Here is a 12,566-nt window from a genome sequence, read left to right on the forward strand (position 1 = left end):
ATTAAAACTTGTTAGAATACAGAAAGGAGGAAGGACTATAACCAATGGAATCCTTTTTCTGGGAGCTGAGGGGTAAAATGTAAGCACTGAGTTCAGGTTCTATACTAATAATTACAGTAGCAAAATGTTACTCAGCATTCCTTGGGTTTCATATATTTTCATTTCTGAAAATATTAAGAACTTCAATTTAAAAGTTCCATCAAATGAAATACATCATTTATGTAAAAAATCAGATGTAAAATAGCAATGTATGAATGTATAACTAAAATTTGCTTTTCAAAAGTCACTACCTGATGAGAGACAAGGTGGATGAGGTAATATCATTTATTGAACCAACATCTACTGGTGAGAGAGACAAGCTTTTGAGCCACACACAGAGCTCTTTGGATCTGGAAAAGGTACTCAGAGTGTCACAGCTAAGTGCAAGGTGGAGCAGATTGTTGAGATATATTTAGTATCTACCTTGAATGGTCCCTTAGAATATGTGCTAACTATTTATGCTAAACAATCTGTTTCACCTTGCATTTCGTTCTGATGCTTGGAGTATCTTTCCTAGATCTGAAGAAAAGCGCTGTGTTGCATAAAAGCTTGTCTCTCTTACCAATAGATGTTGGTTCAATAAAAGAAATTAACTATCCCATCTTTTCTCTTTAATATACAGAGACTGACATGGCTACAACTACACTGCATACTTCCTGATGAGTTACTTTGCAGGTTTGTGAAAAACACATGGGTTTTTTTTGTCCAACCCTTCCCCTTCACTGCCTCCAGCTTTTTTTTGAGTGTTTTGTTTCTGTTTTAATCAGTTGTTATTGTTGCTGGACTTCTGTTGGCTTCAAGTTATTCTGAAATATTTACATGAATACACACACACACACACACACACACACACATAAAAATTAGATTATAATTTCAATCTGTGTATGAAAATTTCAACTATTCTGAAAAGTTAAACAGGAAATGATGTCAACATCAGAGTTAAAGTATTTCAAATTTGTCCTATTAGTAAACAATAAGAAAATCAAAGGACTGGGACAGAGCAATAGATAGAGTCATTGATAGTATTATGAACTGTTAGAATTGCTTTGTTTGCTAGAATCCAGAAACTCTTGTAAGGAGGCAGGGTACTTGATAACACGATTATTATTTTTTTTCAGGTTTCACCATATTGATTTGAGTAGATGGTTGTTTCTTATTCTAATTGCAGTAAATGTGAAAGCTGCTGATCAATACTGCAGAAGGGTGATGAATATTTAATGATTATAAACATTGTTGCATTGGTTACTGATTAAATATATCTGAAGTTGAAAAAAGTGAAAAAACTGAATGAATTGAATTAATGAAAATAGGTAATTCTAGAGAAAAATGTAAAGATTTAGAAAAGTTAAGTAGCAATATATAGAGGATCTGTGCTAAGCTTAAAAAAAAGCAGAACATAAGTTTCTTTAGATTCTTTAAGATCAAATGTGCCATTGAATGGTACTTTGTCTTTTGAAGTGGGAATGCAGAACATTCACAGTTTTAATGCTTCTGCAAGTGAGGCGTTTTCTACGCCATTGTCTTCTGTTTGACAGAATTGCATTAATTAAAACCCTTATTCTAAGTCTTTCAGCAGCTTTTCAATATCAACCTAGTTCAGGAAAACTCTTTATTTGTCTTCAACTCCCAAGAAATGACAAAGAATAATCTGTAAATTCAGTTGGTGGATTATATCATTAAAACAACTGAAGACTTGACTTGAACTTGAACTTGATAAGAAAGTTATAACCTTCTTTTATGCTAACACTGCCTTCAATGTACCACAAAATGAGCAATTTAAAGAAATGATTGAAGCACTTTGCCCTAGAGATATCTTTCCAGACAGATTTAAACTCACAGACCCACGGCTTCATGCTGCAAGTGAAACAGCAGAGGAAAAATTAAATTAAAGAAAGAGCTAAAGAATTAAGATTGACATTAATACAAGATGGTTGGTCGAACACAGACTTTCCTACATTGGCCCATCAAAAATAATGATAACTAATTTACATAAGATTTGCATGATTTTCACATTAACATTTGCATACAATTACCATGCTTATTGCTAATTTCCACATCTCTGTGTCTCATCCTTTCCCTTTGTCTAATTCCCTTCCCCTTGAGGTCACTACTACTTCATGATGAAGCAAAACCTCTGGTCCATGTCTAGGAAGGGAAGACAAGTTGTGACTGGCTTTTCTAAGGAAAACATGCCACAACCACACACCTAGGCCCCATCCCAAGTTTTCGACTCCATAATGCACTGTGTGTCCACCCCCTCATACACTTCTCTTTTCTCATAGCAGAATGAATAGAGTTGCCTCCCACAGCATCATAATCTCCAACAAAAATAAATTCTCACACTCCCAAAATCAATTTCTTCCCTGAGAAAAATTAATCCTTCTTACCCAGTAGAGACACAAAATCATTATCCCCTTCTAGAACCTCTAGGGTTTAGACTCCATGTCACTACAGAAGCGGCTTTTGTTCCCCTGATCAGCAGCCTGGCCTGCTTCTTCTTCCTGAAAGCATTGCTCTCCAGGTGAAAAGCTGCTCCGGGGGGTGCTGTTCTGATGCCACGTAGATTCAGTTTTTCCAGCCCCTCATGTTCATGCTGTGCATCACTACAGTGCAATGAATGAGCTGGGTGGGAGGAGGGCATTATGTATACTTTCTATCAGTTGTGTTTCTTGCCTGCCTTGCGGCAGCTAAGAAAGTGAAGTCTAGTGGCAGTTGGTAAATACATAAACTATACTTACTGGGCAGCCAAAAAGGTACCTTTGACAGGCCTGAGAGAACAGAAGAAAGACAGATTCTAGCTGTAAAGCAGAGACTGGACAGGTGTGATTGAACATAAGAAATGACATTCTAAAGGCTACAAATTTCTCTATCAGGAAGGGGGAGAATACTTCCTCTTTATGCTATTGAGCCTTCATATGAAAAGCGAACTGCAGAATATTCTGTTCAAAGTACTGGAGACTTCTTCTAAAAATGCTGAGAAAAGTCCAAAAGGAAGATTTTTGCATTTACTCAGACAATGAAGAGAGAAAGAGAGAGAGAAGTTGTGAGATGCAATCATCTAAATCTCTGAGATACGGGTGCTCAATGCAATATTTAAAACTCACTGAAAAAGAAGAATCATCTAGTGCTGTTTTAAAGCATGCTGTGGAAGTACAAATATTCTTTTGCAGCTACCATCAGCTTCCTAGTTATTTGAATGTACAACATGAATTGATGATCTATCTTTTCAGCCTCACAATGAAACTATCAAAAAGATCTTCATTTGCTTCCAACTACCATAAATATGTTGAAATTTGCTCTCAACATGAGGATTTTTATCAAAACATAGCACATGTTTTATACAGCAAATAACTTTATGAAGAGACATTAAATTCACATTATTGAATGGGATTTTGGGAGGGAGTTGAGAGATTACAGGCTGCTGTTACTACTATCACAACTCAATGAACATTTGATTTAATTTAATTAATAACAAAGAAGTGAAACCAGCCAAGAACAAAAACATGAAGCAAGTTTAGAATCTATGGACTTTCCTAGCTAACATGGCCAATTTCAAATACAGAGTCACAGGGTTAGATGAGAACAGGAAGAATAGATTGGAAATGTAGATGGTGGAATGTGATCCAGATTTCCATCCTTCTCATATTACAGATTTATACTCCAAATCTAGATTTGCAAAGGAGGTTGTGTCATAGCTCAAAATGATAGAAGTAAAATCTGAAACTGAATTCAAATGTTGACAGCTTTTAAAAGATCTGCACCTTTATTGCCTTGCTCAGCATCATGTGAATGTGGTTTTAGTATTTAAAAACTGGTTTAGTCAAAAGTTTGTAATAGAACATAGGTGGTGAAAAAAAAAAAGTTGATATGCAGATACAGAAAGTAGTAGGCATAACTAACTGCAGATTGGATTATGAGGTTCTTATATTTTCCTTATTGAATGGGAAGGATTTTTAATTGTTGTTATTTTGAATGATGTACGTATTTCTTTATCTTTGAATTTATATACTTATTAATGAAACGATGCAGAAAACAGAAATTTAATTTCATGGTGGTTTCCAGAATTTCAAAATTCGGTTTTATTGTGATTTGGAAGAAAAACAAAATTTCAAAATTCTCTACAAAATAGAATGAAAAAAAATTATTTAGGGAAAATCTAAACAGTTCCTTTCAATAATTTTGAAATGAAATTCTGCCTGGTGACCTGATGGGGAGCCAAGATCCTGGAAGCCCTGAGAGCCTTAGTGGAGTCAGGAACCCTAGAGCTTGGAAGCCAACACTTCCTGGTTCCTGGATGTGCTTCAGCCTGCCTGGCAGATTTCAGAAGGGTTGGGTGGTCAAGCTGGCAGGAAACCAGGGAAGCATCTAATTGGGCTCTGCACCTTTGCTGAAATCAAACCTTTAAAAATATTTACATTCTCCAATGGAAAACTGTTCCATTAGAGAATTTCTAACCAGTTCTACTTATAAAGTCAATCACACAGTAGGGTAGATTATCAGCTGCAGATGAATCCTACAATTCATGAGGGAACACAATGACATTCTAAGAGCTGCTTTATTTTATGCTTGTTGCCCATAGTCCTAAGAGGCTGTACTGGTAGCCAGGATTCCCCTGGCCATACCATTTTGGCCCAGCCATTCCTCCTGCCTCATCAGCCAGGAGGAGGGTGCAGGCAGTCGCACAGCATCCCTAAGCTGCCTCAAGTTTTCCTTATAAAGGAAGAATCCTCCAGTCTTCAGTTAAGCAAAATAAAGCAGATTTAACATACTGGATTTATTTTGTAGTTAATTTCATAAACCTGTGGGATTTTTTTTTTTTAAACTGGGCCTTTTTAGATAGGGATTTGGGGTTAGGTTTGAGCAATACTGATTTTCACAGTCTTTCCAGATGTTTCTCCCTCACTTCCCAATAGCTCAATTTAATTTGTTTTTAATTCAATAAAACCTAGTGTGAGAAAGGAATTATTTCAATAAACCCCCAAAAGGATTTCCCACTCAAAACACTTATGAAGAAAAGCCCATTTGAACATCCAACTCATGACTTTACTAGTCTGGCATTCTTCCTGCTGAGGAGATACATTCTGTATCTCACAGGAACTGCTGAATGATGCACAATAAATGTAGCTTGAAACACAGGACCAAATTCAAATCCATCATAAGTGAGTGCAATTCCCCTTGAAGTCAATTGGAGTTGTGTCATCTTATGTCAGGATGGAATCTGACCCTGAGACAAAAAGAATCAAGAGTTTTACTCATATGTATTTCAATCCAACTGAAAAATAAAATCCTCTTCTATGGTCTATTCCTTTTTAAACTAACAAACTATAAGCTATTTCATAGCATGTTATTTATTAAGGAGGGGGAAAATAACACATAATAATGTCGATCTGGATGATATTCAGACTTGAAGGTCCTTATATTCTGGAACTATTCAGATCCCAATTATGGATATTATTGAGACCTGATAGATAAATTATAGCAAAACGTTCATCTGAAATGTCCTGTAAAGTTTGAGAAGCTGGTTAAATGTCTATCAGGAAGAACAAGACTCATACACGTGGGAAATCCCTCCATCAGTGTATTTATATCTCACTCCTCACTAGAGGGATGTGGAGGACAAAAATTCCATTTTACACAGGATTTTGGTTTCATTCCAAATGGGAAAGAGAACCAATTATTTCAAAATTCACTATGAAGGATTTTTTTTTTAAAGGTCATGTAGATTTTGAGGATTTTTTTTATTTTGTATTATACAATATATAACATCCTACAATATAATACACAATTTTAAAAATATGAAGCAAAAAGTTTTTTCAAAATGAAAAATCAAAATGTTTCATTCCCAAAATGTTGAACCAGGACATTCTGATATTGTTGAACCTTTCCTCCCAGTTTTCTTCTGAAACAAAAATCGACCCAATTTCACAAATTATTTTGATTTCAATGGAACTACATATTCCATTGTAATGTGGTTCCAGCAAAAAATTCTTCGACAAGTTCTACTCATCACAATAGTATCTCACTGTGTAATTTGAACAAGAACATTTTTCTGTGTATTTTTTTCATGTCAATAATTGGGATTTTGTGATGATGGTGTACTGTAATTTCTGTGGCACTGTCTGATGCTGTAAATAAACAAAAATCACTAGTTAACTCACGGAATCAGTGACTGTTGTGTTGCTTGTGGCTGCCATCTCACTGGGTGCTGTCAGTTCTAACATCCCAATGAAACCAACACTATTCATTGATAAGGAGCACCTGGTGTCATTAGCATGACCTGGTAAGGTGCAAATCCACTTAAATCCAGGTCTGAAAAGGGACAGAGTAGAACTTAGAGCTTGCTGCATTACCCATTCAATTAGCTTGGGTATTCTGGCATTAAAAATACTGTCTTCTTCCTCTTCCTTTCTGGTCATCTTTCCCTTAAAAAGTTAACCATATACATTGGATGCCTAGAATTCAGCAAACATACATTGAAAAATGCCCAGCAAAACGTTGAAACTTTCTGGGTACTTGAGCTAAATTTAAGATTCAGAAAACTACATAAATGCTTTAAATGTACTCTACACACTTCATATAATATTTACTAATGAAAAGGGAAGTTCAATCAGCATGGCTGAAATTAGAGTAAACTTGGATTTTCACAGCAAAAAAGGGAGAATATAGCAAAATATTTTCTTGAGATTTAAATTGCTACTAAAAAAATCCTGCCAATTGTTCTGTGGCACTGAGGCCTTGAGATAGGGTATTCAAAAATTCTGACATGCATCTAAAACAGGATCCTGTAAAATAATTGACCTGAAATGTTAGAAAAATGATATAGGTACATTTTTACACATTTGGATAGCAAGATTTTCCTTGCATCCACAGTGACCACAGTATGTTCCTTCATTAAAATTGAAAAATTGGAACAAAAATGCATGCATTTCAGTATTTTTAAAGATCATTTATTTTTAATATTGGACTAGTGACTCAAAAGTTTTTAGTCCTCCACTGCTCTGTATCTCTGAAAGTCCTCAGTTACTGTAAGAAGGCATAACTGTCCTATAAAAACCAGAAGAACACTGATTATATATCAACTAAACAGAAATGCTGGGTTTCCATGGCTTACCTCCTCTTTCAGGATAAGGTCTTCAAATAGCAACCAAAGGCTACCTACTCAGAGATGCACTTCAATGGAAGACACATGCATCTGAGGGGAAAATTTGGTCCAGTCTTCCAGACTGAGTGTAGTCATGTAGAAATACTTATAAGAGTAAAGATGGAATGATTGAGCCCTAAGATTACTCCAGTAACAACAAAGTAGCTAGTTAAATAAAAGTTTAAGATGCATGGCAAAATGAAGTTATTTTACTATTTTAAACAGCCAAGGTTTTTTTGTAACTATTACTTAATGAAACACGCTTTCTTTTTCTAAGGCCTTTGATCAAAATTTTAACTAGCTACTAAAGGAATAAAGAAAAACGGTAACAAAAGAAATTCTGTAGTACCAAAAATATTCCCTCCCCAACAGCTTTTTAAAAATTTTTTTTTTAAATAATTTTCTTGGTTTGACAGTCTTAGTCTCAACATTAGAAACTAAATATGTGAATTTCGGCTGATCATGTGAGGCATTTCTATCTTCCTTTCATTATGCAAAGCTGTTTCAAATACATATGTGCTTCTTGGGGTTTACCCGCCTTTTCAAAATATAATGTAGAACAATTAGCTGTTACCCAAAGTTTTAACAAGAGCTGCTGTGGTCTGAGGCTGCTTAGCTTGCTGTAGACGTCAAAATTATTGATGATTTGAGATCTAATTTAACTAAATGCCTTCACTGCTTACAATCTGGCAAATAATTTATTGTGGTTACTTTAAAAGTTTCCTCCAGCTCCCAATAAAATATAATTATCAGAAAATATTGTTTGCCTTCTTATCTGCTAGAGACTCCTATGACTATAAAATAATTGATGTATTGTATTAGCTTTAAAAATATAATTTATTTCTTTTGCTTTGACTGTCCTGTATTGAAACGTTGCCTGTGTACTTCAGCTTTTAAGACAGACAGCACCTCTAACAACCCTAAATGTTAAGATTTCAAGTTCAGTTTGGATGAGCCTCCAAAGATTTGGACTCTAACCAGTCTACAAAACCGAGTAGAAAATTTCATGAGGAAAGGCATTTCCCTCCCTGAATTTCTGTCATTTCCGTCCAGCAGTACTAGCTCTCCTATCTGTGGTGTCTGTCTTGAGATATTTCATCTCATGTTTCTCTGGGGTAAGCCAAACTAAAACTGATTATGGCTGCTGTTCTTCATTTTCTGCTCTCCCGCAATTTGGTACTGAGTCCTAAAAGGGGATTTAAACAGAGTGCTCATGTTGAGTGTCTGTCACTCTGACTTAATAATTGTTTTCCCTAAGCATTGTTAGAGTGGAAAAAATTGTCAACTGCTTTTGCATTTGATTAGTAGGGAAAAAACACAGAGGATTCTGTATATTGGAGACATTTGTTTAATCTGTATCTTTTCTCTCTGAAAACAGGTGCATATGGAAAACTGTAATTCTGAAAGTCCCCAGGATGCAGACTTGATGATAAGGAAAATCTTTGTATCAAGGCCCTGACCCATATTAATATGTTGTAAACTATGGATGCTTTTAGCTTTCTCCACAGTATGGGTCCTAAAATATTTCATTTTAGAGAAATCAAGCTAATGGGCCAGTGGTTTCATGGGTTGAATTTGGCTGCAGCCAAGTAGAAAATTAAAATAAATTAATCTTAAAAATTCTGCTGAACTCAGGTAATATTTGGGTCAAGTTGAAATTTCAACACATTTACTGTTTAATTTTTATTTCAGGTCATTCAGACTATCAGTGCCACAGACAAAGATAACTCAGCAAATGGGCCAAGATTCCATTATTCTCTTGATGAAGGCCTTTTTTTGAATCCCAACTTTACCCTAAGGGACAATGAAGGTAAATCAAAGACATTGATCTATAAGAAGTGGGTCTCTGTTTTGTCTGGGATGTCTCACTGAACAGAGCAATTGTGCTCAGTTTCCACACAATCCTTGTCAGGAGGTGAAAACTGTAATCTATCAATGTTCAGCTGGCTGATTCCAAGGAGACACTGTATTTGTACACATTGTATTGTGAACTATGAATAACAAGGACTATGTTTCGAAAATAGCCTTTTTAAAAATGCTATTCCATTCATATATTTTATTCTATGTTATACCCAGCATGTACGTTTTATAGATCTTTTTATCCATTCATGAGTATTTTTTAAATGAGTTTGAGAAATGTGTTTGCAGTCTCATTGCAGTTTCTAGTTGATTATTATAAAGCCACCATCACAGCTGGTATGAATTGTCACTATTGTTGGCATTCTTATGAAGCATACCAAGGATTGAAGGGGCATGGAAAATGAACTCCCTCTCAGTCCTAGGGTTCTGGATGCCAAAGTAGGACCTCCAATGCTTCACTGATATGGCTCCATGCTATCCCCCAATACAGGGCTGTGCCTAAATGGCACAATCTACCCCTTTGCCAGCTTGAATTTTCATTCTGTTCAGATCTTGATGAAGCATTGTATTCAGGGTTGGGAGATCTGCCCCTGAAATGAATGCAGAGTGTACTCATGTGACTTTTTAATTTTAATGTTGAAGGGAGATTCAAATGAACATATTGAGCGTAAATGTTTTCATATGTGTGGGATCACAGCTGCACTCATTTCAGTGCACAGAGCTTCAGATGTCCTCATGCTCTTCAACAGATATATTTAGAACTCTGGATCTAGATATGTCATTAAACCTTTGGAGCCTTTGAACAAATTCTGTGCTCAGAATCATACACTTGTCTGGCCATCAGCAAAATATCAGTGTTCTAAGGATTAAGGGCCATAATGTGACTAGCACTATACACCCACACAGGGATCAGAGGAAGAGTAAGAATTTTCCTCACTTCCCTCTGCAAGCTACCCAGACTTTGGGTCCAGATGAGCTGGAATAAGCAGTTGCTGCTGGTCTACGACACCCCCTGGAGCACGTGAGTGTGGAATATGGGCACATGCAGTGAAGCATTGGCTACTCCACCACCAACTACAGCTGGTATGTGGAGTGTCATAATTTGTTGTTTTATATAGGACATCAGCAAATTACTACCATCCCATAGAAGGGGGAATTAGAGAGGGAAATTGTGCCTCCAAAGGCTGTCCATGAAGCACAATGCCTCCTGGGTTTGTGCAATTTATATAGCACGCCTTTATTAGAGCTGTGCTGAAAGGCACAATCTAGCCCTGACATATGAGAGGAAAACATACACAGTGCATGTGCAATATACAGTTTTCAGACACTTGAAACGTTGGTATTCCTAAACCATTTTTTTTCAGACTTGGCTGAAGACACACTTCTCATGCACATGACAACTTTGAACTTTTCAAACCAAACTATTTCTGAGCTGTGCATGCTCAAAAGAGAGATAAGAACAATTTTGTTAATATGTGATAAATTGGTTTTGTTTCACGACTGGATAACTTTATAATGGCTGAAAGGGGATTTTTTAGCTTACCAAAAAAAAAAAAAAGCATTCAGTGTTCAGATCATAGACTGAAAGTGCCTCTCAATGAGAACTATGCCATGTCACTGCAGAGCTACAATAGTTCTGTGAAAGAGGAACTGCAGAATCTTTTGGACTTTAATGTATGCCCAAGTATTTCTATTCTTTGCTTGTGTTTCTTTTTGAAGTAGGCCAAAACTGCAAAATTCAACTGTGGATCTAAGGCTTGATACATCACTGCATTAATTCCATTTTACACCGTTTGGCATCAGTGGGAATACACAAACATACAACTGAAGCTATGCAGTGGTGCTTCAGCCCCCCCCTCCCCCTGGATTTTTATCTCTCCTTTCAAAATTCAGGAGTGTATGGAGCCAGGATTTTGGCACAGAGATAAGGAGGAGTTGTTGAAATTTAAATTTGGATTTGGATTTAAATGCCTAAATTTAGAATTATGGTCTGGGCCCTTTAAAAAAAATTAAAAAGGGAGCCAGATGCTGACACTCTTGTTTATGTTGAGTAGTATCTTCCTCCACAAGTACTCCACTGAAGTTGATTGAGTGTCCTCATGAAATAAGTACTAGTCAGTGTGAACAAGGGTATCAGAATCAGGCCCAGAGGGAGCAAAGAATACAAGCATTAACAAAAAAATACAGTATGCATGTACAAATACAACAAAGAAACAGCAAAAGATTGCTACATTGAAGAAAATCACAAGGTTTTAGTTATTCATTTAATCCTGCAATCCAGAAAGCAAGATCAATGAAAAATGCCTTTTCAATTATTTAGCCGCTGTTGTGCACAAGTCTTCTTTAGTTTTCCCCTTTATTCTGAATAATGTTGCTAGTACTGGGTGTTATGGAATCCATTAGAAAAAATATTTATTCTCCTTAGTTTATTGTTTTAATCAGTAATGTCTTAAATTAGCAGTTATTGCTTAGTCCAGCATAGTTACTATTATTATTTGCAATAAAATTGCCTATTCACCCAGTTTAAAATCAGCTCATTTAGTCTGCCAGTGTGAATCTGCTCTTTGTTATGATTTCTGTACTCACCCAAAGGGTCTGTTTTTCCCACTGACATGTGGTTGATTACCATGCTTAATTCCTATTGTGTTTTTTAAACTTGATCCTTTCCTTTTGAATTCTAGCATAGAGAGAACCTTGCATGTGGATGTTTCCCATCTCATGTGGAAGTTGGATACCCTGATTTCTCTATGCCTCAGATCCTCCATGGTTTTGGAGATCTGTGCTTGAGAAGGGGACAAATGGGAAGGGTAAAGGGTCAGTGACAAGAGAGAGACATGCCCTGCTCCCCACAGACATTAGCAGAAAAGATAGCAGGATGAATGCATTCTACCTAAACTGTTCCTCGAATCTTTTCATGCTGGGGAAGGAATTTTAAGGGAGGTTTCACAGTTAGAGGCACACAGGGAAGTCTTTGCTGCAGGACAAAACTGTTAGGGAGCCAGAAGGAGGGTGGGAGAACCTCTTCAGAATACAGAGCTGGTTGACAACATTTAAATTTTCAAAACATCAACAATATTTTTTTTCTTTGCAAAATTCTCAGAGAGTTTCTCAACCTGTTTGCAGAGTGGTTGCCATTTTTGAAAACTTTTTACATTTCAGTGAAAATATTTGTGAATTTTTTTCAGCCAGCTCTGTCTACTTTAAGCTATTGTGAAACCCCAAAACCTCTGTACAGGTATGTAGTTTGGTATTGACATAGCCACACACGAGCACACACTAATCTGATCTAATCCATCATTGATAGATCACTTCCTCTCACTTTTGGTTCATGCTGTAACCTGCAAGAGACCTCCAGCAGAAGTTATACTGCCCTTCAGATACTATACAGAGACCTCAGAGGGGACTTCACTCAGGGTCCAGGGAATATTTCAGATTTTTACTTTCTTTGAAACACAGCTTTTTCCCCTCACAAGATTTACAAATCCTATTGGCTTCCCCAATAGCTCTGGTAAATTCCCTGGACTGT

General features: G+C 36.4%; 1 protein-coding gene across 3 annotated transcripts in view; it reads left to right on the forward strand.

Annotated features, from left to right (window-relative positions):
* Positions 1–12,566, forward strand: part of CDH18 (cadherin 18) — a 518,716-nt gene that overhangs the window by 489,412 nt on the left and 16,738 nt on the right. For all 3 annotated transcript variants that reach the window (XM_067569768.1, XM_067569753.1, XM_067569759.1), the window contains one exon: positions 8,873–8,990. In XM_067569768.1, coding sequence (XP_067425869.1) covers positions 8,873–8,990 — 118 coding nt within the window. The remainder of the gene's footprint in view (positions 1–8,872; positions 8,991–12,566) is intronic.

The sequence above is a fragment of the Emydura macquarii genome, unplaced genomic scaffold (assembly GCF_026122565.2).
Source record: "Emydura macquarii macquarii isolate MOO-44397 ecotype Brisbane River unplaced genomic scaffold, CSIRO-AGI_Emac_v2 contig_320, whole genome shotgun sequence".
NCBI lineage: Eukaryota > Metazoa > Chordata > Testudines > Chelidae > Emydura > Emydura macquarii.